The sequence below is a fragment of the Myripristis murdjan genome, chromosome 13 (assembly GCF_902150065.1).
Source record: "Myripristis murdjan chromosome 13, fMyrMur1.1, whole genome shotgun sequence".
In the NCBI taxonomy this organism is placed as follows: Eukaryota; Metazoa; Chordata; class Actinopteri; order Holocentriformes; family Holocentridae; genus Myripristis; species Myripristis murdjan.
The window spans coordinates 41,406,366-41,427,684 of record NC_043992.1 but is presented as its reverse complement, the minus strand read 5'-3'; the positions used below and the strand labels follow the sequence as shown (position 1 = coordinate 41,427,684).

General features: G+C 45.7%; 1 protein-coding gene across 1 annotated transcript in view; it reads left to right on the top strand.

The window, feature by feature from the left end:
• The first annotated feature begins 335 nt into the window (after nucleotides 1-335).
• LOC115369789 (NLR family CARD domain-containing protein 3-like) overlaps nucleotides 336-21,319 on the top strand; it is a 23,937-nt gene continuing 2,953 nt past the window's right edge. Inside the window, exons 1-5 of the mRNA XM_030066456.1 lie at nucleotides 336-444; nucleotides 15,700-17,494; nucleotides 17,596-17,769; nucleotides 20,357-20,530; nucleotides 20,702-20,748. Coding sequence (XP_029922316.1) covers nucleotides 336-444; nucleotides 15,700-17,494; nucleotides 17,596-17,769; nucleotides 20,357-20,530; nucleotides 20,702-20,748 — 2,299 coding nt within the window. The remainder of the gene's footprint in view (nucleotides 445-15,699; nucleotides 17,495-17,595; nucleotides 17,770-20,356; nucleotides 20,531-20,701; nucleotides 20,749-21,319) is intronic.

Genomic DNA, 21,319 nt, shown 5'->3' with positions numbered 1-21,319 from the left:
CTCCCAGGGACAAGAGAGGAGCAGCACTGGGGGAGACAGGAGAGGAGAGAGCATGTCTAAATGACCCACTTATGATTATTGGATGGGATCCCTGGATGGGAACATCATGCTTCTTTTGTGGTCATTTTCACTTTCTTCTGTTTTTCCTCTGAGGGACCAACGATCCATCGATGGCGACTCCAGTACTGCTGCTCTTCCGAGTTCTGGAGGATCTGGGAAATGAAGAGCTAAAATTATTCAAGTGGTTCCTGCAGCAACCCGGCATCCTGAATGAGCTCCCGGCCATCCCAAAGACCCGACTGGAGACGGCAGACAGGCAGGACACGCTGGACGAGATGGTCAAGACCTACAGCCTGTACACTGTGGAAGTCACCAAGGAGGTTTTGACTCAGATAAACAAGAATGACCTCGTTGAGCAGTTGGCACACTGCCCAAGTCCAGAAGGTAAGTCTTGGGAAGGTTCCAGAAAGGGACATCTTAGAAAGCTGACACATTATCGGATCATTCCCTCTGTGTAGAGGTGAAGCTGCATCATTTTAATTTATAGTACTTTAGTTAACCTGCATCAGGACAGTGAATATGAGAAGCGACAGGCTGCCTTTTGAGGCCATGCCGTCGTCAGGAAACCAGCAAAACTGTCACTTCACAGGCCACTGTCAAACCACAGTGAGGGGAACTACATGCATATGAGTGTGTGGTTCTGGGGAATAGGGTTAAAATATTATATAGTATTTTATATTATTTATAATACAGTATATTCTATCAAAATAAGAACTAAAGTCCAACAGAACATGAAACGGTATAATGATGACAAACAGGACATTACCACACACTCAGTGCTGATCATTACAATTAACCAGCAGACATAATAAGGACACAAGTGTAGAAATGCACTTTTACATTACACACACCAGCATGAGTTCCCCTTAGCACGCCAAAGGCAGCACAAAGGGGTGTCAGAGCCATTAACCAATCACAGAACACATGGATGCTGCATCCATCCCTTGTATTCTTGCTCCTTAATGCTGATTGGCTGTGATGTGTGGTGGGCTCCCCGCTCACATAGCTCACATGTTTATAAGGCAGACTTGTGCCACCAAATGTTGATTGACTGTTGTTTAAGGACCTAATATTAGACCTAAACCTGTACGGGGGAAGCCTGAACACATCTGTTACTGATGTTACCAGTGTGGAAGCTCTCATTTCAGCCTCTGGTCCAGGTGCAGGACCAGCCAGGTAGATCCGAGCCCCCACAGGATATCTGCGTTCAGGGTCAAAGGCCAACCACAATTGTGTGTTACATAACAAGAATACCTGCCAGCTCCTTCAAGATGAGCGTGATGCAGACTCATAGAGCAGGGGTATTCAGTTAAAATTCAGTTACTAAATTTCCTCCCAGCAAAGGTCCTAATCTTACAATGTCTAAAATTTAGACATTATTGATTATTGATTCACATCATATGAGACACAATGGTTTAGAAGTGGATGCAGGCAGAATGAACATGTATTGGACTGTCCATTCATCTTTAAAAGTTTGGTTTTCACTCTCTACTTTTCTCATTTTGGAGCAGATAGATAGATAGATAGATCCTTTATTGATCCCATTGGGAAATTCAAGTTCCTGGGGAACTGTCTCTAGAAAGGACAGGCGAGCAGGACGTTTGTCTCTCCATGCAAGCTTTCCTTCTTTTCCGTCTCTCTTGTCCCGTCTCTTCTGTCCAAATGTGCCTGTCAGTCAGGAGGCTGGTTTGCTCTACACAGTCGTCAGTTTGTCTTCTGCAGCTCGCCGCCCGGCTCTCAGCTCTGCTCAGTACGAGCTGTAGCGATCCTGGATCGTATTCATGACACCGTTGGCGAGAACGGCCATCTTGCCTGCTACGGTCTTCACTCCCTGTTTGAACTGAGCAATGTCAGGGCCGGAGGGGAGCATGCTGTCAAAACTCGACCCGCCTGTATGGTCTTTGTGGTCCCCAAACAAGTCGGCTGAGCTGATGGAGGTGCTGCCAGACAAACTCTCCAGCCGTGTCTTCGCCTCGTACTCGGCGTTGCTTTCCCGACCGAAGAACATGTCAGAGGAGATTGCCTTGGCATTGGCGAACTTCTGCCTGGCCTCACTTGACTCTGCCACTGGCGCTGACACTTCAGCTTTTCTTCTGCTGGGAAGCCTCTCTCCTATTGGCTGTATTCTGGAGATGGTGACCTCCTCTTTGGGGTCTTCTTTCTCCAGGGCCCAGGAGGTGGTGAAGGAGGCGGTTCCTCCCTCTGAGTCCCATCGGGATCCAAAACCGTCTCCCACTGTGAACGGGTTGTCCTTGTACTTGGGTGGTCCAGAGGTGAAGCCGGGCTCACACACGAGCGGGCCCGGCTTCGTTCATTATACGCTGCTGTGTCGGTCGAGCCTTCTCTCCTGGCAAACTTAAGCTTTTTTTAAACCTTTTAAATCCTTTTACAACTACGTTCCTAGAATATATGGCCGTTTATGTTACGTTTTAACATTCAATGCGATTTTTGAAAAAAAATGGATGCTTTGATCGGGAAAGATCATTCATGAGAGCTGCCGGGACTCCACGGTGCTCAGCTGAGCCTACACCCAGCCTTCAGCCTTCCAGGCTCCAAGCTAACCAAGGACAGTACTCACCAGAGAAGTTACATCCGCAGCGGGCCCTCCATGGGCCCTCCGTGGTAAGATTATCTTCTTCTCCCTGGGCTTGAAGTCAGCTGTATCACCGTTTCGGGCCTAAGTGTCCTTCTCTGCTCCTCAGTTGACTACTCCTCAGCCGTTCTGTGGCTACCTGCTCCTCAAAGCCCTGTGCCAGTCCCTTCCGTTTTGCTGGTTGTGGTTTTTATTTTACAGGGCCAGGGCCACCGTAGCCCGTTGTCTACACCTGTGGATCTGTCAGATCTGCTCCGGCGCTGGGTCCCCCCCCCTCCTCCGACTGGAGACTGCTAATGGCCCCAGCGGCAGAGATCACGGAGCTGAAAACCGAACTCCGGTCCATTGAGCGGCTCATCGAGGACCTCCTGCAGCGGCAGACGGTGCTGTCTTCCCGGCTGTCCGGTCTCGAGCCTGCGGATAACCAGCGGACCCCGGCTTCGGATGCAGCGGCTGCCCCTGCTGTCGCCCCCGACTTGCCCTCTTCTTCCACCGCCTGGTCTTCCGTCGTAAAGGGCTCTAAAAGGCTCTCTCTCCCCCTCTACGACCCGTCTGATAACGGCGGAGATGACTTCCCTCTTTCTAACTTTTTCTCTCCTCTGGCTGTGGAGGAGCCCCCCCCCCCCCCCCCGGAGCCCGTCGTCTCCTCTTCTCCCCCTCCTGCGCGCAGTAAACGCCGAAAACGCCCGTGCCCTGCCAGCCCCTCCTCGGGCTCCCCGCCTGCTGCTTCTGGCCCGTATGGTTGTAAACGGCCCCGATGGTCAGTCTTGCAGTAGAGCGACCAGTCCCTCTCCTCTCACCGACCTCAACCTACTGCGGTCCCGGTGCCTTCTCCCATGCGAGCGTCTGACGAGGTGAGCATTCACTCGACACACCTGCTCACCGCCAGCTCATTAACAAGCGCTCATAAGCTCAGCTCAAAACTGTCAGTCTACAAATGCAACCCGGAAGTTGAACGGCCTGAAATTTTAGTGGTCGGAGACTCAATTATCCGGTTTGTGAAGCTTCCTGGTGCCATCACTTACTGTCTCTCAGGGGGAAAGACAGCTGATTTTATTGAACTTATTCCAGCACTCCTTGATATCCACCCCTCTGTCCTCACTGTGATAGCGCACACAGGTACCAATGATGTCATGTCCAGGCAATCCACAAAGCTGCACTATGAGCTTGAGTCTCTGGCCTCTACAGTGGAAAGCCTAGGGAGGAGGTGTGTCCTGTCTGGTCCTACTCCTGTCTTCATGAGGAGCTCCGAGCGTTTTAGCCGTCTTTTCAGCCTGCACTCTTGGTTGGAGAATTTTACAATGGCCACAGGTCTTGGTTTTATCAGCCACTTTGATTCTTTCTGGATCAGACGGGACCTTTTTAAACACGATGGTCTGCATCTTAATAGGAATGGAACTGGAAAACTGATTCGCATTTTTATTGATTTTATTGCTTTTAGCCTTGATTGATGTTTTCCACAGCAAGACCCTGCTCAGCATCTTGATCCTGTATTGCATAGCCCTGTCCTCGACAATGCAGGTCTTGCTGTTGCTGGTTTTGTTTTTCCCACCTATCCATCCATTCCTGTTAGGATCACTGAAAGGCAGCGTGCTACTGCAAAATCCCTTCACTCTCCACACAGAAACAACCTCCTCTCAGTCAATACCATCTCTTCAATTCCCACTGTAAATTCAGCTAAATTTTGTCTACTTAATGTAAGGTCCCTTGCCAATAAGTCTTTCATCTGCCAGGATTTCATCATGACCCATAATATTGACTTTTTTATGGTCACTGAGTCCTGGATGAATCCAGATGATTGTACCCCCCTCATTGAGTCATCTCCCCCAAATTACTTGTCTTTTCACCTGCCTAGAATGACAGGCAGAGGGGGTGGACTTGCAGTAATTCACAGAAATTATTTTAGCTGTTCTACAGTTTCACTTGGCAGTTTTTCTACATTTGAATGTCTGGGTTTTATTGTGAGGTGTAATTTGCCCTTTTTAATTGTTTTAATCTACAGACCCCCTAAACTGACCTCAGGCTTCTTGCAGGAATTTTCAGATCTTTTATCAGTTATCATGATTAATTATGACAGAGTTCTTATTCTTGGGGATTTTAATATCCATGTCTGCTGCCCCTCTTCCTCCGTGTTTGCAGTTGATTTTATCAAGCTGCTAGACTCATTCAATTTGACCCAACACATGAAGCAACCGAGCCATGACAAAGGGCACACACTGGATCTTGTGATCTCCCATGGTTCCTATGTGGATGATGTGAACCTGGTTGATTTTGCCATCTCTGACCACAATGCTGTGCTGTTCCAGGTTCCACTCCTCTCTCCTGACTCTAAACCTACCTCTCTGATTTGCTCCCGTCCCCTAAACTCACTCTCTGTCCCTAGCTTCTGTCAAGCCTTCACTGCCTCTGATGCTTCTTTAATCAGCAGTGACCACAACTCTTCTGTAGATAGGCTTGTCAGTGTTTTTAACAGCTCCTGCACAACCATTTTAGACTCCATAGCTCCGGTCAGGTACAAAAGGCTGACACCCTCCTCTCTGCCTTGGCTAAATGAGGAAATTAGGAGTCTTAAGAGGCAATGTCGGAAGGTAGAGAGGAAGTGGAAAAAGGATAAACTTAGTGCTTCTCTTGCTTCTCTGAAAGACCTATTGCGCTCCTTTCAGCACAAAATCAAAGAAGCAAGAAACACCTATTTCTCAAACCTCATTGCTAATCACAGTCATAATCCCAGAATCCTTTTTAAAACTGTAAAATCTGTTACTGGTCCCCATCCTAGCCAGCCAGTTGAGTCCTCCCCAGAGAGATGTGAGCAATTTCTACATCATTTCATCAATAAAATAGAAGAGATCCGCCAGCAGTTCAACACTGAACTCAGAGAGCCAGATGTTGACTGCTGCCCTCTTTCTACTCTAACCCATTTTGATGAAATCACCCTTTTAACCCTGGAACACACAGTGACACAAGCCAAATCTTCCACCTGCCTTTCTGACTGTATCCCCACTTGGTTTTTAAAAGCTGTATTTCAGACGGTTGGTCCGGCTATTTTATCTATTGTTAACTGCTCTCTGTCTTCTGGGTTTTTCCCCTCCCATTTTAAACATGCCACTGTTTACCCACTTTTAAAGAAGCCTTCCTTAGACACCTCTGTTTTAAGTAATTTTAGACCCATTTCTAAGCTGCCATTTTTATCCAAGATTTTAGAAAAAGTTGTGTCCACGCAGTTGATCTCTTTTATGAATGACAATCAAATTTTCAAGAAGTTTCAATCTGGTTTCCGCAGCCTGCACAGCACCGAGACTGCCCTGGTCAAGGTCTCCAATGACTTGCTGCTTGCAGCCGACTCCGGTCTGTATTCCATTTTAATTCTTCTCGATCTCAGTTCAGCCTTTGACACAGTGGATCACAATGTTTTAATCAGCCGTCTGAAAAACAGTGTTGGCATCTGTGATGTGGCGCTGGACTGGTTCATCTCTTATTTGTCCAATAGAACATTTTCGGTTATGCTTGGAGATGCTTGCTCCTCCTGTGCTCCTCTTGTTTGTGGTGTCCCCCAGGGGTCTATTCTGGGTCCCCTTTTATTCACTGTTTACATGTTACCCCTGGGGCAAATCCTGCACAGTTATGGTATCGACTTTCACTGTTATGCGGACGATACCCAGTTATACATCCCGTTAAAACCTGGTTCCTCTGATGTTTCGCTCATTTTGTCCTGTCTGTCTGTAGTTAAAAACTGGATGTCAAAAAATTTTCTTAAGCTGAATGACTCCAAATCAGAAGTTATCATAATTACTCCCTCCAGCCCAAGTACTAGCACCTTAAACGATCTCTCGTCCAGTCTGGGTGCCCTATCATACAATGTCTGTACAGAGGCCCGTAACTTAGGAGTCATCTTTGACTGTGGATTGACTTTTGATGCACAGGTAACTAAAGTAATGCAATCCTGCTTTGCACACCTCCGACAACTCTCCAAAATCAAGTCATTCCTCTCTCCAGCAGACCTAGAAAAGGTCATCCACGCATTCATCACCTCCAGGCTTGACTACTGCAATGCACTTTATTCTGGTATAAGTAAGCGAAACACCCAGAGACTGCAACTGATTCAGAATGCTGCCGCCAGGCTTTTAACTCGTACCAGGAAAACAGACCACATTACACCAGTCCTAGCTGCCCTCCACTGGTTGCTGCTTGTTTTTAAAGCCTTGAACAGTCAGGCTCCTGCCTATATTAGGGAACTGCTAATTCCATATGAGCCTGATCGCTGCCTGAAATCTTCCGGCAGGGCCCTACTTGCCATTCCGAGGGCCCAGCTCATCACCAAAGGGGACCGAGCCTTTTCCGTCCGGGCCCCCAAGCTGTGGAACTCCCTGCCGGGAGATCTCAGGCAGGCTAACTCAGTTTCTTCTTTTAAATCTCTTCTTAAGACTCACTTTTATCGCATGGCCTTTTACTAAGCAGTGGTTTTAATGTAACTTGTATGTTTTTATTGTCTGTGAGATCTTTTAATACCTTGTTTTATCTTGTTTTATGTATTTGTATTATGTTTTATTGTTGTATGGGATCTTTTAGTAATTTACTCTATCGTTGTTTTATGTGTGTTTATTTGTGATTTGTTTTCATTGGAAAGCACCTTGTAACCTGGGTTTGGAAAGGTGCTATATAAATAAATAAATAAATAAATAATAATTAATAAATACATACGCAACAAATGACAAACAGAATATATTAACCAACAACTAAGTTAAAATCTTAAAATAGTAGAAAAGAGATAAAAATTTGAACACTAATGCTGCAAAGATGGCGTGTGTAGTGCAGAATAATACATAATAGAGTCCATGTGAGAGTGCCCTGTGCCGGTGTGGGGATAGAAGGGTGAGGGATGGAATAGGGCCTGGTCAGGAGCCCCTGCCCTCAACTTAGGCATTATATAGTCTTGTGGCTGTTGGGATGAAGGACCTCCTGAAGCGCTCAGTCCGTGAGCGTAGTCAGATGAGCCGCCCACTGCGCCTGCTGCTCTGTCCCACTAAGGTGTGGTGGAGGGGGTGGTTGGCATTGTCCATGATGGCCAGCAGCTTGTTCCGCATCTGCCTGTCCACCACAGTCTCCAGACAGTCAAGGCTCCTCCCCAGCACTGAGCCAGCCTTCTTAATTAGCTTGTCCAGCCGCCTGGTGTCCCTCTCGGTGATGTTGCCACCCCAGCAGACCACTGCGTAGAACAGCACACTCTCTACCACAGACCGGTAGAACATGAGCAGCATCTCCCCACAGACATCAAAAGACCTGAGCCTCCTAAGGAAGAAGAGCCTGCTCTGGCCCTTTCGATAGGGTTGTTGACTGTTGATGTTGACAGACCACTCTAGCTTATGATCCAGGTGCACACTAGGGGTGGGACTTGTAAACGTGTACATGTGTACACGGTTAGCCAATCGTAAACATTTAAAAAAAAACACTAACCGTGTACACGTTTTTTTTTGTTTGTTTTTTTTCATTACGTGACTTTAAGTCCGCTCACGAGACACGATGGCATCCACCAAAATATAGATGCACTGTTTGGCAGCTGTTTCAAAGAAATGTAAGTGTAAACACTGTCAAGTGTACACTGTGTCACTCTGAATTGAGTGACTTTCACATAGCACGCACACGGTGCAGACCTCGGCTGGCGCACCCATTCACTGTGTATGTGATCACGGGGCGCGAGGGTGCACTGGTCTGTGCCGAGCTGAGTTGAAAATTTTTAACTTAACCAATCCTAGCCCTAACCCAGCGCAGAGCGCGGCCTAAACCGTGTGCTATGTGCAAGCCACTTTAGTTTTTAAGGGGAGCAGCTCAGGCTCAGTCTATGTCCTTGGGTAATTCAAGGGGTGCTAACTGGTCCTTTAAAGGGTCAGACAGGCCAAACAGAAAGGCATCAAACAGATAAGAAGAGTTCCAGTCACTGTCAGCAGAAAGAGTGCGAAACTCAATGGCATAGTCCACAACACGTCGCCTCCCCTGCCGTAGTCCCATAAGAGCTCTAGCAGCTTCACGTCCAGGAGCAGTATGGTCAAAAATCTTGCGTAAAGCCTCAGAAAAAAGCTGGACAGAGGAGCAGATGGGAGACTGTCTCCCCCACTCAGCTGTTGCCCAAGCTTCAGCTCTGCCTGAGAGGTAGGAGATAATATAGTCTACTTTAGAGCGCTCTGTGGGGAAAGCAGGCGCTTGCAGTTCAAAATGTAGCCCACACTGAACCAAAAATGCTCGACAGTTCTCAGAGTCTCCGGAAAAACGTTCAGGCTTAGACAAATGGGGCGACAGAACAGAAACAGGAGACACAGGGGTTGCCGGTGGTATGGTTTCGGGGGAGCTGGGTGACTCAGGGGATGATACAGGCTCAGAAGCGGTGGTATTGGCTTGACAGTGCACCATTAACTGTTTCACTTGTTCCACAAGCTGGCATACCTGCTCTCCCATGACACGCTGAAAGCCCTCCTGCTGGTCTGACAGTTCTTTAACACAGCGATGCATTGTTGAGATTTGCTCGTCAAACCGATGGAGCCTCCTCCCCTGAGCCTGGAGAGCAGCTCGCACTGAGTCTGGGTCGGCTGAGTCCATAATGCTGAGACAACCAGAGAGTCAGGACCCAAACACACGACACAGATCTCAGGCTAAAAAAAAAAAAAAAACGTCTTTAATATCAAAAAGAGGAGGCAAACAGTTCCAAAAGGGTGCAGGCAAAAGCAGGTCCAAAAAACAGGCAGAATTATACACTAGAGAAGATCGCTGGAAAGCTTGACTCGAAAGACAAAGACAATCTGGCACAGAGGGAAGGGAAGGCAGGGACTAAATACACACAAGGGGAGAGGGAAATGAAACACAGGTGAGACACATCAGGGCGGGGCTGGTAATCAGAGGCAGGAGACACTGGGGCAGGAAATGAAGTTTCTGAAATGACAAGACAGGTGAGTATCAAAATAAAACAGGAAGACAGGTAAGTAAAAATAAACAAGATAAACAGAAAAACACAACCTAGGACATGTGAGACATCACACATGTATTCGTATTGAAAATTTTTGATACAGGACGTTGGGTTCGGTACAGGGCGTTGGGTTCGGTACAGGGCGTTGGGTGCGAAACAGTAGAGGGCAGCAGTATGCCGGGGAAGTGTCTCGTCCCTCCAAGAAGAAGCATAATAAGCTCCACTTGAAGCATGACCTGAAACCTGAGCACTGATGTCATGGCTACGGCTAATGCTACCGAAACGGGCACTAGCGAAAAACTAGAGCTTGAACCTGTCCCTTGTCGTTAAAATCTCCTGTTTGGGAACACTTTGGCCTCCTGGTCAAATATCGCAACGGACAAAGACAAGTGGATAAAACGAAGGCAGTGTGCCGACATTGCTCAGCTGAGATCGGGTACATTCATGGCAACACAACAAAAACACCCTAGTGCAAAACGCAGCTGACTACGGCATTCAAGCAGCCTCTCTCTTATTTGAGAATATTTTATTTATTGGAAAACGTATTTTATATATATTTTGTTTTCAATTAGAATATTTTATTTATTAGAAAACTTATTTTATATATATTTTGTTTAGAATGAGAATATTTATTGGAAAACCTATTACCAGCACTTGGCAGCAGTATTCTATTTTTTTCTATATTTTGTATAATTTTACAATAAAGTTCTTAACAAATAAAGTTCTTAACAAAACATTTTGTTCCCATACTGTATCGAAAATGTACCGAATTGAGACCTCAAAACCGAGGTATGTACTGGACCGTGATTTTTGTTTATCGTTACACCCCTAGCGCTTATAACAGATGGTCATCTATGTCCCAATCTACATAGAGCATGTGAATTGATATTTTATTTTACAGTTTATAAATATGAACCATTTGGACTTTATTGTCCTTGCTGTTTAGTGTCCATTATGTGGTCACTATGGTCCAGACCAGTTGTTCAGTGGTCCCTGGCATGGTCCGTCCATGGTCCGGAAATGGTCTGGACCATAATGACCACACAAAGGATCACTGAACAAATGGTCCAGATCATAATGACCTCCAGTGCTGCACATGAACTATAGCAATGCTTTTGTGGCCAAATGGAGGGTACAGAAGGAAATTGCCCGGCAACGCCACCTCAGGAAGTACAGTACACTCAACAGGACCCTTACTAACTGAAGGTCACACAGATTCGTTACACCACACTGGGGCGGCGTGGCTCAGGAGGTAGAGCGGTCGTCCGGTAACCGGAGGGTTCCCGGTTTGATCCCCGGCTCCTCCAGAGTGTGTCGAAGTGTCCTTGAGCAAGATACTGAACCCCTCCCTGCTCCTGATGGACAGCTGGCGCCTTGCATGGCAGCCTCTGCCATCAGTGTGTGAATGTGTGTGTGAATGGGTGAATGTGAGGCAAAAAACTTTGTCTAACGAGTGGTCGTTAGACTAGAAAAGCGCTATAGAAATGCAGTCCATTTACCATTACCAATTGTACATAGAGGACGGGAGATGGACTTTCAAAAATATTCAAAGTTTATTGGTTAGAATTTACTCAATTAAAAGAACACAAGGATGTCAGCCATACACAGCCTGAGGGCCAAATAGACCACAATTGATTGCGGTAAAATATTATAAACCAAAAAAAAAAAAAAAATAGCAACCTGGATCAGACTGTGTAGCGATCAGACAAAAAATAAAAAGGGATAACTCAAACCAAAGAAAATCACTACAAACCAAACCACCACGTGCCACGCCAAACAAGAAGGAGTGAGGGGGGGAACCACCACTGGGGAAGTCTGCTGCACACTGCCCAAGCTCCTGTCCTGGAAAAGAGAAAAAAAAGGAAAATCAAGACTGCTTGTGGTGGGACACTCAGGCCGATATATGGTACTGTTAAAAACAGGATATCTATACAAAAAAAAAAACAAAAAAAAACACCCATACAAACCACACCGCACTCACACCCACACAAAACACACAGCACTCACACCCACACACACAAACAGAACAGAATAAACCTAAATTAATTGAATAGCAATGAAAACAAAACTAATGTTACAAAATATTGATGTGAAAAACAACCAAGATGAAACTCAGCTGTGGGCAGGGACCAGGGGTAGTAAAGTAATCCCATTAATGGGAAGCAACCCAACAGCTGGGAAATCAAACCAACTAACCAAAAGAAAATGATTAACAAATAACTTATGACCAATTAAAACCAAACAAGAAAAAGGAAATTAATTGAACCAAAAAAAAAAATGAATTGTGGTGGGGTGAAGAACCTAAAGTTACATGGGCGCACGGGAGGTAACTGCGCGCTTTAACCAGTTCGTAATGGGAAACTCAGTATGTGAAGCAGCAGTGGAAGACGGAGCGGCCGCACCGGAGCTGGAGGCTTTGGCCAGTCGTCCCTCAGGATGCCCAGCTGGCGACCCACATCACCGGGGTGCAGTGCATCCCCGCACCGAGCGCAGAGGAAGAGGGGAAGCCACAACCGGTGGCCTCACAGCTACCGCAAAACAGAGAGCAGGACAAGTGTTAACCCACGGCTGACCGAGCAAATAGATATTAAAAAAGAAAAAGGAAACAGCAAGCTTAGCGGAGCGAAGTGAGCTTAATGCACAGGTCAACACACGCAATCCTCGTCTTGCAATGAGGAAGAGCGGACGCCACACTTCTTCAAGCCCCTCTGAAGCTGCACGCCAAGTCGCCAACAGCCAACCCCGCTGCAAAGCAAAAAATCACGGCTGCTATCACACCATGATGTGCTATAAAAGGATGAGGATAATAGTCCCATGCCTACCTTACATGTCCCACGGGTGGTACACACAAACACCACAGCACGCCAACGGTGCACGCCAACAAAGCCCTTGCCAGGTGAACGCCAGGTAAAAATGAAAGTACCAATGAAAGCAGGACCAACAAATCAGAGTGGCACCACCTTGCAATCAGGCCCGAATGACTGGAAATTGGGAACAGCTGATGCCAATTAAGGTGAGGCGCAGCAGCGCTCAACCTGCCACACTTTATTAAGGAAGGTCCACAAAGGTATCATGGTTATTTCACATTTTTATTCAGCGGGAGACAACAGTGAGAACTGTCAGGAAGCGCTATATTACCTCTGAAGTGGCTGCAAATTTTATTGACATTTTAGACAAACATCCTCCAGTTTCTTTACCTGCACCATGTGATTTTATTGTTGATGATTTTAACAGTAAATTAAAGACAGCCATCGACATTGTTGCTCCACCGGTTTTAAAAAAAGTCCCAACTAAACATACTACACCGTGGAGAAATGAAGAAATCAAAAAACTGAAGAGAAACTGCAGGGTGGCAGAGAGAAAATGGAGGAAAAACAAATTAACAGTAAACTACCAGATATACCGTGAGCAATTAAAAATATATAATAAAGCTCTGAGAGACGCAAGAAATGTCCATTTTAGCAGAATAATCTAATTTCAAAACAACAATCCCAAAATCCTCTTTCACACCATCGACCGTTTAATCAATCCGGATTCCAGCAAGTTCCAGCACACTCCAACAAACTCTCTTTGCGAGGACTTTGCGGTCCACTTCAGATGTAAAATTGATTTAATCAGATCCACAATTTTAGGTAATCAAAATACTAATTTTAATTCAGTTGAATGTCTGTTTTACCCCGAGGAAACACTGGACAGTTTTGTTCCCAAGTCAAACCAACAACCTGCCTCTTAGACCCGATCCCAACATCACTTTTTAAAACATTTTATGGATTCTTTGAAGTTGGGCTCTTAAACATTGTCAGTTCTTCTCTTCAGACAGGCATCTTCCCTGCAGCTTTTAAAACAGCTGTAGTGAGGCCTCTTCTGAAGAAGAACAATTTGGATCCCAGCATTCTTAATAATTACAGACCTGTATCCAACTTACCATTTTTAAGTAAAATTTTAGAAAAAAATGTTTTTATTCAGTTGAATAATTTTTTAATTAACCACTCAATCTTTGAGAAGTTTCAGTCTGGTTTTAGGATGAATCACAGTACAGAGACTGCACTGTTGAAAGTTGTTAATGACCTCAGGTGCAATTTGGACACACAAGCTTTCAGTCCTTGTGCTACTGGATCTAAGCGCTGCTTTCGATACAGTAGATCACACGATTCTCTTAAATAGACTCAGACACCTGGTTGGCCTCTCTGGCACTGTTTTTAAGTGGTTCACTTCCTATCTCACAGCAAGAAAATTCATGGTAAGCTTGGATACATGCTCCTCAAGAATACATGAGATAAAATGTGGTGTGCCCCAAGGATCAATTTTAGGCCCCATTCTTTTTAATTTATATATGCTCCCACTTGGCAGTGTCATCAGGAGACATGGGATCAATTTTCACAGCTATGCTGATGACACACAGCTGTATATTTCCATGTCTCCTAATGACACTGGGCCACTTGATGCCCTTTTTAACTGTATTTTAGACATCAAATCCTGGATGGCAGAAAACTTCCTGCAGCTCAACCAGGACAAAACTGAAGTTTTAATCATCGGTCCTGAGGCCCAGAGAGTGAAACTTTTACCAAAATTACAAACACTGTCTTTAAACCCATCCAATCACGTAAAAAATCTGGGCGTCATTTTTGACTCTGAGCTCAATTTTATTCCACACATTAAACATGTTACAAAAACAGGATTTTATCATTTAAAGAATATAGCCAGAGTCCGCCCGTTTCTCTCTCAGGCAAATACAGAGATGCTGATGCATGCTTTTATTTCCAGTCGTATTGACTATTGCAATGCCCTGCTTTCTGGTCTTCCTAAAAGAAACATCACAAATTTACAACTTCTACAGAACTCACTAACTAACTAACGAGGACCAGAAGGCAGGCGCATATTACACCGGTTTTAGAATCACTGCATTGGCTCCCTGTATGTTTCAGGATCGATTTTAAGGTTCTCTTAATAGCTTTTAAATGTCTTAGGGGTCTTGGGCCTTCTTATCTTTCTGAATTGCTTTTACGTTATGAACCCTCGCGGACCTTCAGGTCCTCCGACACTGGCCTGTTATCTATTCCCAGAGTAAAAACACGAACACACGGTGAGGCATCTTTTCAGTTTTATGGCCCCCGATTGTGGAACAGCCTGCCGGAGGACCTGAGGGCCGCAGAGAATGTTGATATTTTTAAAAATAGGCTCAAGACCCACCTATTTAATTTGGCTTTTAACTCATGCTCTTAATATAGTCTTTTTTTTAACCTTTTTAACCTGACTTTTATTTAATGTTTATTTTATACCCTATACCTTTTGTTTTGGCTCTTAACTAAATGTTCTTATATGTTTACACATGCCTATTTTAGCTTTTATTAATGTTCTTATATATTTTTACTTTATATGTCGTTATTTCTATATATACTTTTTATATTCTTATTTTATATGTTTTCATATTTTTATCCCATATATCCAGTGTTTCCAGTGGGGGCCCTCTGCGCTGGGGGCTGTTCTCGGCTGGGGCTGGGGTGTCTCTGCTCGTGGGGCTCACCGGCTGGGGTGGGTGGGGGCTCTGTGGCTCTGTGGCGGTGCCCCGCTGCAGCGCCATGGGTCCTCTGCCTACCTGTGGCTTGGTGGGCCCCTGAGCTGTGGCCTCCTGGCCTGGGCCGTGGGCAGCCCCCAGCGCAGATGGCAGCGCTTCCTGACCTGGTTCCTCTGTACTCAGCCAAACAAACATTATGTGTGTGTGTGTGTGTGTGTATGTGTGCGTGTGTGTGTGTGCGAGTGTGTGTGTGTGTGTGTGTATGTGTGTCTGTGTGTGTATGTAAGAGAGAATCGTGGGGTGGGGGTCTAGAGGTTGGGGTGGGGAGGGGGGTGTTTTTCACATGTAAAGCACTTTGTGCTACATTCCATGTATGAAAAGTGCTCTACAAATAAAGTTTGATTTGATTTGATTTGATTACCAATGCATGTGTTGTCAAAAAAGGAATTCTCAAAAGTAATTTATATATAATCAAGAACAGCAGAAATTGAAAGGAAGTCACACCAAAGAAGGCAATGCAATTAAGATTTACTATAGCATCCTCTAATTGATATCATCTTTTGTTGTTTCTTTATTCAGCCATTCTTGCTGACTGCCAGAGAAATCTCAAATTCAAACTGAAAAAGAAGTTTGAGGATTTGTTTGAAGGAATCAAGAGAGCAGGAAAGTCGATACCTCTGAACCAGATTTACACAGAGCTGTACATCACTGATGGAGAGAGTGGAGAGATCAATACTGAACATGAGGTCAGACAGATTGAAGCAGCATCCAGGAAACCAGACACACCAGAAACACCAATCAGATGTGAAGACATCTTTAAACCTTTACCTGGAAGAGATCAGCCAAGAGCAGTGATGACAAAGGGAGTGGCTGGCATTGGGAAAACAGTCGTAACACAGAAGTTCACTCTGGACTGGGCTGAACACAAAGCCAACCAGCATGTTCACTTCACATTTCCATTCACTTTCAGAGAGCTGAATCTGCTGAGAGGGCAAAAGTTCAGCTTGGTGGAACTTGTTCATCACTTCTTCACTGAGACCAAAGAAGCAGGAATCAGCAGGTTTGAGCAGTTCCAGGTTGTGTTGATCTTTGACGGTCTGGATGAGTGTCGACTTCCTCTGGACTTCAACAACAACCAAATCCTGACTGATGTTACAGAGTCCACCTCAGTGGACGTTCTGCTGACAAACCTCATCAAGGGGAAACTGCTTCCCTCTGCTCGTCTCTGGATAACCACACGACCCGCAGCGGCCAATCAGATCCCTCCTGAATATGTTGACATGGTGACAGAGGTGAGAGGCTTCACTGACCCACAGAAGGAGGAATACTTCAGGAAGAGATTCAGAGATGAGGAGCAGGCCAGCAGAATTATCTCCCACATCAAGACGTCACGAAGCCTCCACATCATGTGCCACATCCCAGTCTTCTGCTGGATCACTGCTACAGTTCTGGAGGACATGTTGAAAACCAGTGAGGGAGGAGACCTGCCCAAGACCCTGACTGAGATGTACATCCACTTCCTGGTGGTTCAGTCCAAAGTGCAGAACGTCAAATATCATGACAAACATGAGGCAGATCCACACTGGACTCCAGAGACCAGGGAGATGATCCTGTCTCTGGGAAAACTGGCTTTTGAGCAGCTGGAGAAAGGCAACCTGATCTTCTATGAAGCAGACCTGGCAGAGTGTGGCATTGATATCAGAGCAGCCTCAGTGTACTCAGGAGTGTTCACACAGATCTTTAAAGAGGAGCGTGGGCTGTACCAGGACAAGGTTTTCTGCTTCGTCCATCTGAGCGTTCAGGAGTTTCTGGCTGCTGTTCATGTCTTTGTGACATTCATCAACTCTGGAGTCAATCTGCTGAAACAAAAATCAGCCTCCTGGTGGTCTGCACGGTTCAACAAGAAATCTGAACTGAAACACCTCCTACAGAGTGCTGTGGACAAGGCCTTACAGAGTCCAAATGGACACCTGGACTTGTTCCTGCGCTTCCTCCTGGGTCTTTCACTGCAGACCAATCAGACTCTCCTACGACGCCTGATGACACAGACAGGGAGTAGCTCACAGACCAATCAGGAAACAGTCCAGTACATCAAGAAGAAGATCAGGAAGAATCCCTCTCCAGAGAGAAGCATCAACCTGTTCCACTGTCTGAATGAGCTGAATGACCGTTCTCTAGTGGAGGAGATCCAACAGTACCTGAGATCAGGAAGTCTCTTCAGAGAAAAACTGTCCCCTGCTCAGTGGTCAGCTCTGGTCTTCATCTTACTGTCATCAGAAAAAGATCTGGACGTGTTTGACCTGAAGAAATACTCTGCTTCAGAGGAGGCTCTTCTGAGGCTGCTGCCAGTGGTCAAAGCCTCCAAGAAATCTATGTAGGTTCAGAGATAACTGGATATATTAAACACATAACGTGATGTTTTATAAAAGAGAAAAACATTTAAATTTACTGTTTCCATCTATAATTCCTCCTCAGGCTGAGTGGCTGTAATCTGTCAGAGAGAAGCTGTGCAGCTCTGGCCTCAGTTCTCAGCTCCCAGTCCTCTAGTCTGAGAGAGCTGGACCTGAGTAACAACGATCTGCAGGATTCAGGAGTGAAGCGTCTCTCTGCTGGACTGGAGAGTCCACACTGCAGACTGGAGGCTCTCAGGTCAGGATTCCTCAACCTGCTCAACACATGACCAGTTCAGTCCTGATTTACATACAGTCACTAGGCCTGTCACAATAACAAATTTTGCTGTGTGATTAATTGCGGCAGAAATTATTAGCGTTAATACTTAAACATTAGCAGAGAGGCATAGACTAACATTCCTGAACAGTCAACACTTCCAACACTTTCCTTTGTGTTTTGGCTTGTTGTTTTTTTCTTAACTGGGAACACTGGGTGGGCTGGTTGTGCTTTAGCTGTGCACTGAAGTTGCTGGTATTCCCTCTTTTAGTTTGGACAGTTTGAAAACAAACACGGCACAGCGGCTCGTCCAGAGGCCTGTATCACGAAGCGGGATTAAGGGGTTAGCGAGATAACTTCAGGCTCAACTCCGGATTTTCTGTATGGGGTAGGATATGATAAGCTTTAGCTTCCTCCTACTCCTTTTTTTTTTTTTTTTTTTTGAACTTTTTTGAACTTTTGAACTTCAGCCTATGTCTTTGATGATTGAGTTTGTGCGTAATGTATGATCTACATTTTCAAAAAATAAATGATTCATTCATTCATTCATTCATTCATTCATTGTATCACAAAGCTGGTTCACCTCTGATCGGGATAGGAAACCTATCCTGAACCTGTCCTGAAAGCTAGCCTGCCCCGGAGCAGGCTAGCTTTTCAGGACAGGTGCATAAAGCACTGCCCCCTGGCCAATCAGGTGTTTGCCAAAACGTGGCATGCCCAATCATTGAGAATCCCATTTAAGAAGGAGCCCAAATAGTGAGGAGAGCGACTCTCTGTCTGAGAGAGAGGCTATGATATTAATGTGAAGCAGCTTCAGCCTGGCTAACAGCTGCTGCTGTACAGAGCTGACACTCTGGAGGAGAGGAACACACACGCGAGATCGTTAAAGGAAAATTGATCATTAAAAGTATTTTTAGAGGCGTTTCACAACATTTTAGGGACATTTAAAATGGCACAATTAATTAGCTCTAAATATTTTTGGGGGGCCTGATTGACAGCTGATGGGTCACACCTGGGGGAATTCAACTCTACCTGTCATATACGCGGCACATCGCAGTGCGGTGAGTTCATAGGTTTCAGCGTCAGATGTGGACTTGTTGATGTGTAACTTGTGCATTTATGCAGTCGGCAATTCGTTGCCAAGCATTCTGCCTTCTCTTGGCCATGATGTTCGATTTAGTGTGTAAATGTTGTTTTCCTCTTCATACTTTCCCAGTATAACACGCTGCTTCTCCGCCATGAAATACGCTGTGCGTTTTTCCTTGTCTCTCATGTTTGTGATTGGTCTGCTGCCTCAGACTCCGCCCCTTATACGTGTGCGCTCACGGCTCCTGATGAGGCAAACCTGGATCGAATGAGCGAGTTGATAACCAGCGTCGTGATACCGGTTATCCCTGATCACCATGATCTGCATTTGTGTAGCCGGATAGGTCTGAGCAATCCAGGGAAAACTGAGCTTGCTTCGTGATACAGGCCTCAGGTCACTGGGCTCCTCTCTCTCATTTGCTTTGAATCGAAAACATTCCCACACAGTGGGTTAGGGTGCGTTTGGTTTGGGAAGAACTTCCATGTCGTTCTCGTTTGCTCTTTTCTCCACCTCATCTCAAGTTTCTGTGTGTGTGTGCGTGTGTGTGTGTGTGTGTGTGTGGCCCATGGCCCTGCCCCCCCCCACAGAGACAAAGACACTCGATGACAAGAGCGTTCCCTCCGTTCATTCCTCTAATGAACCAGCTCACCTCGCTGAAGATGATGCTCGACAGTGAACGCTCTTGTCGTCTGGTCTCTTTGGTGGAGAGAGACGAGGAAAACAAACACACATGAATGTGGCAATTAATTGCGGTCAGAAAAGTTACCGTCTTCATTTAAATTTACCGTGCAATTAACCGACTTATGGTATATCATGACAGGCCTCACAGTCTCCCCTGTAGCCAGCTGTGAGGACACTGAGGTCTGGAGCTCAGTAATAATGTTCTGTGCAAAAAGAACAATCAGAGTTGTATAACTGTATGAATAATGAGGGTTTGAAAATGTCTCTTTTAAGTGTCTGTTGCTGTAGTTTGGAGTTGAGTGAGTGTGCTGGCCCGGCTCCTCTCACCCAGTCCTCCCAGTCCTCCCAGTCCTCCACTGTATACACTCTGTGCTCAAGTGAGCGGGTGTTGTGCTGCTCCTGCAGTGAGTCCAGCAGGCTGGAGCCAGACTGAGTGAAGCTTCAGTCTCTCTGGCTGAATCCAAATGTCCAGACTTCACTTGCAGACTCTCAGACTTTGAGGGCGTGTTCCTGGGAAGTCTGAGAGTGCTGAGGGCTTTCCAAATCCACAAGTCCAGAGTCCAGAAGGGACCTCAAGCGGACTTTCTGCAGACCTGCAGAGAGTCTGCTTGGGTTGCAAACTTCTCCTGACTTACCCACAATTCATTGCAATATGGATCTGACATCATGGATTTTCCAGTTGCGAACTAAAACCAACTTATTATGAGTGTCTAAAACAGCTACTGTATTAAAATGTTACTTGACTCATGTCGGCCATAAATAATGCCTGATTGGCCTGATTGTGTTTGTGATGGTGTGCAGGCTGTCAGGCTGTCTGCTCACACAGGAAGGCTGTGCTTCTCTGGCCTCAGCTCTGAGCTCCAACCCCTCCCATCTGAGAGAGCTGGACCTGAGCTACAATCATCCAGGAGACTCAGGAGTGAAGCTGCTCTCTGCTGGACTGGAGGATCCAACCTGGAGACTGGAGGCTCTCAGGTATGGAGAGACACACACAATGTCTTCTAGAGGCCTGAGGAATATTGTTTCATGTTGAATGGTGGATATGAGTGACGTGCTCTGCTAAATCCTTCATAGGGAAGGTTATTTACTGCCCATGTTTCCATCCTCAAAGAGAATCTGCTGCTCTGACTCTGTTTCTTCCTCCAGGGTGGACCATGGTGGAGAGCAGAGGCTGAAACCAGGACTGAGGAAGTGTAAGTGTGGATTTAATTTCATTTAATTTTAGAGGGACAGTGCTCATGAAAAAAACATTTCTTTAAATGCACCAGAATCAGACAAAAAGCTAGTTTTCATCTGCAGTCCCTGATGTTGCACAGACTCCCTGAATGTAAGAAGTGAAAACAAACAAACAAACAAACAAACATAATTATGGAATACATGCTAGATGATACAGTTATTATCAGTACATGCTAAAAAGATAGAATTAAAAGTAATCTGCTACAGTGATATTTGTTCAAATTAAAATTCATTTTCATCCAGCTGAAATGATTTGATCCAATGAATTGGACATGTGACTCTGACCTCCTGCTAACAAAGGCTGAGAGGGGAGGAGCCACACCATGGACAGCTCTGTCAGTCACACACACATCTGCATACCTGAGCAGGTTTTCCAGCTCAGGAGCTTCTATTTCCTTCAAAGTGGGCGCTGGTGGAAGTGATGCAGCCTCTTATCAAGAGTCTCAAGTGTTTGTTTCTCCAATAACTGTAGTGGCTTCAGAGCTGTGGAATCAGCCTGTGAGCAGCTTGTTAAAGCACAGCTAATGT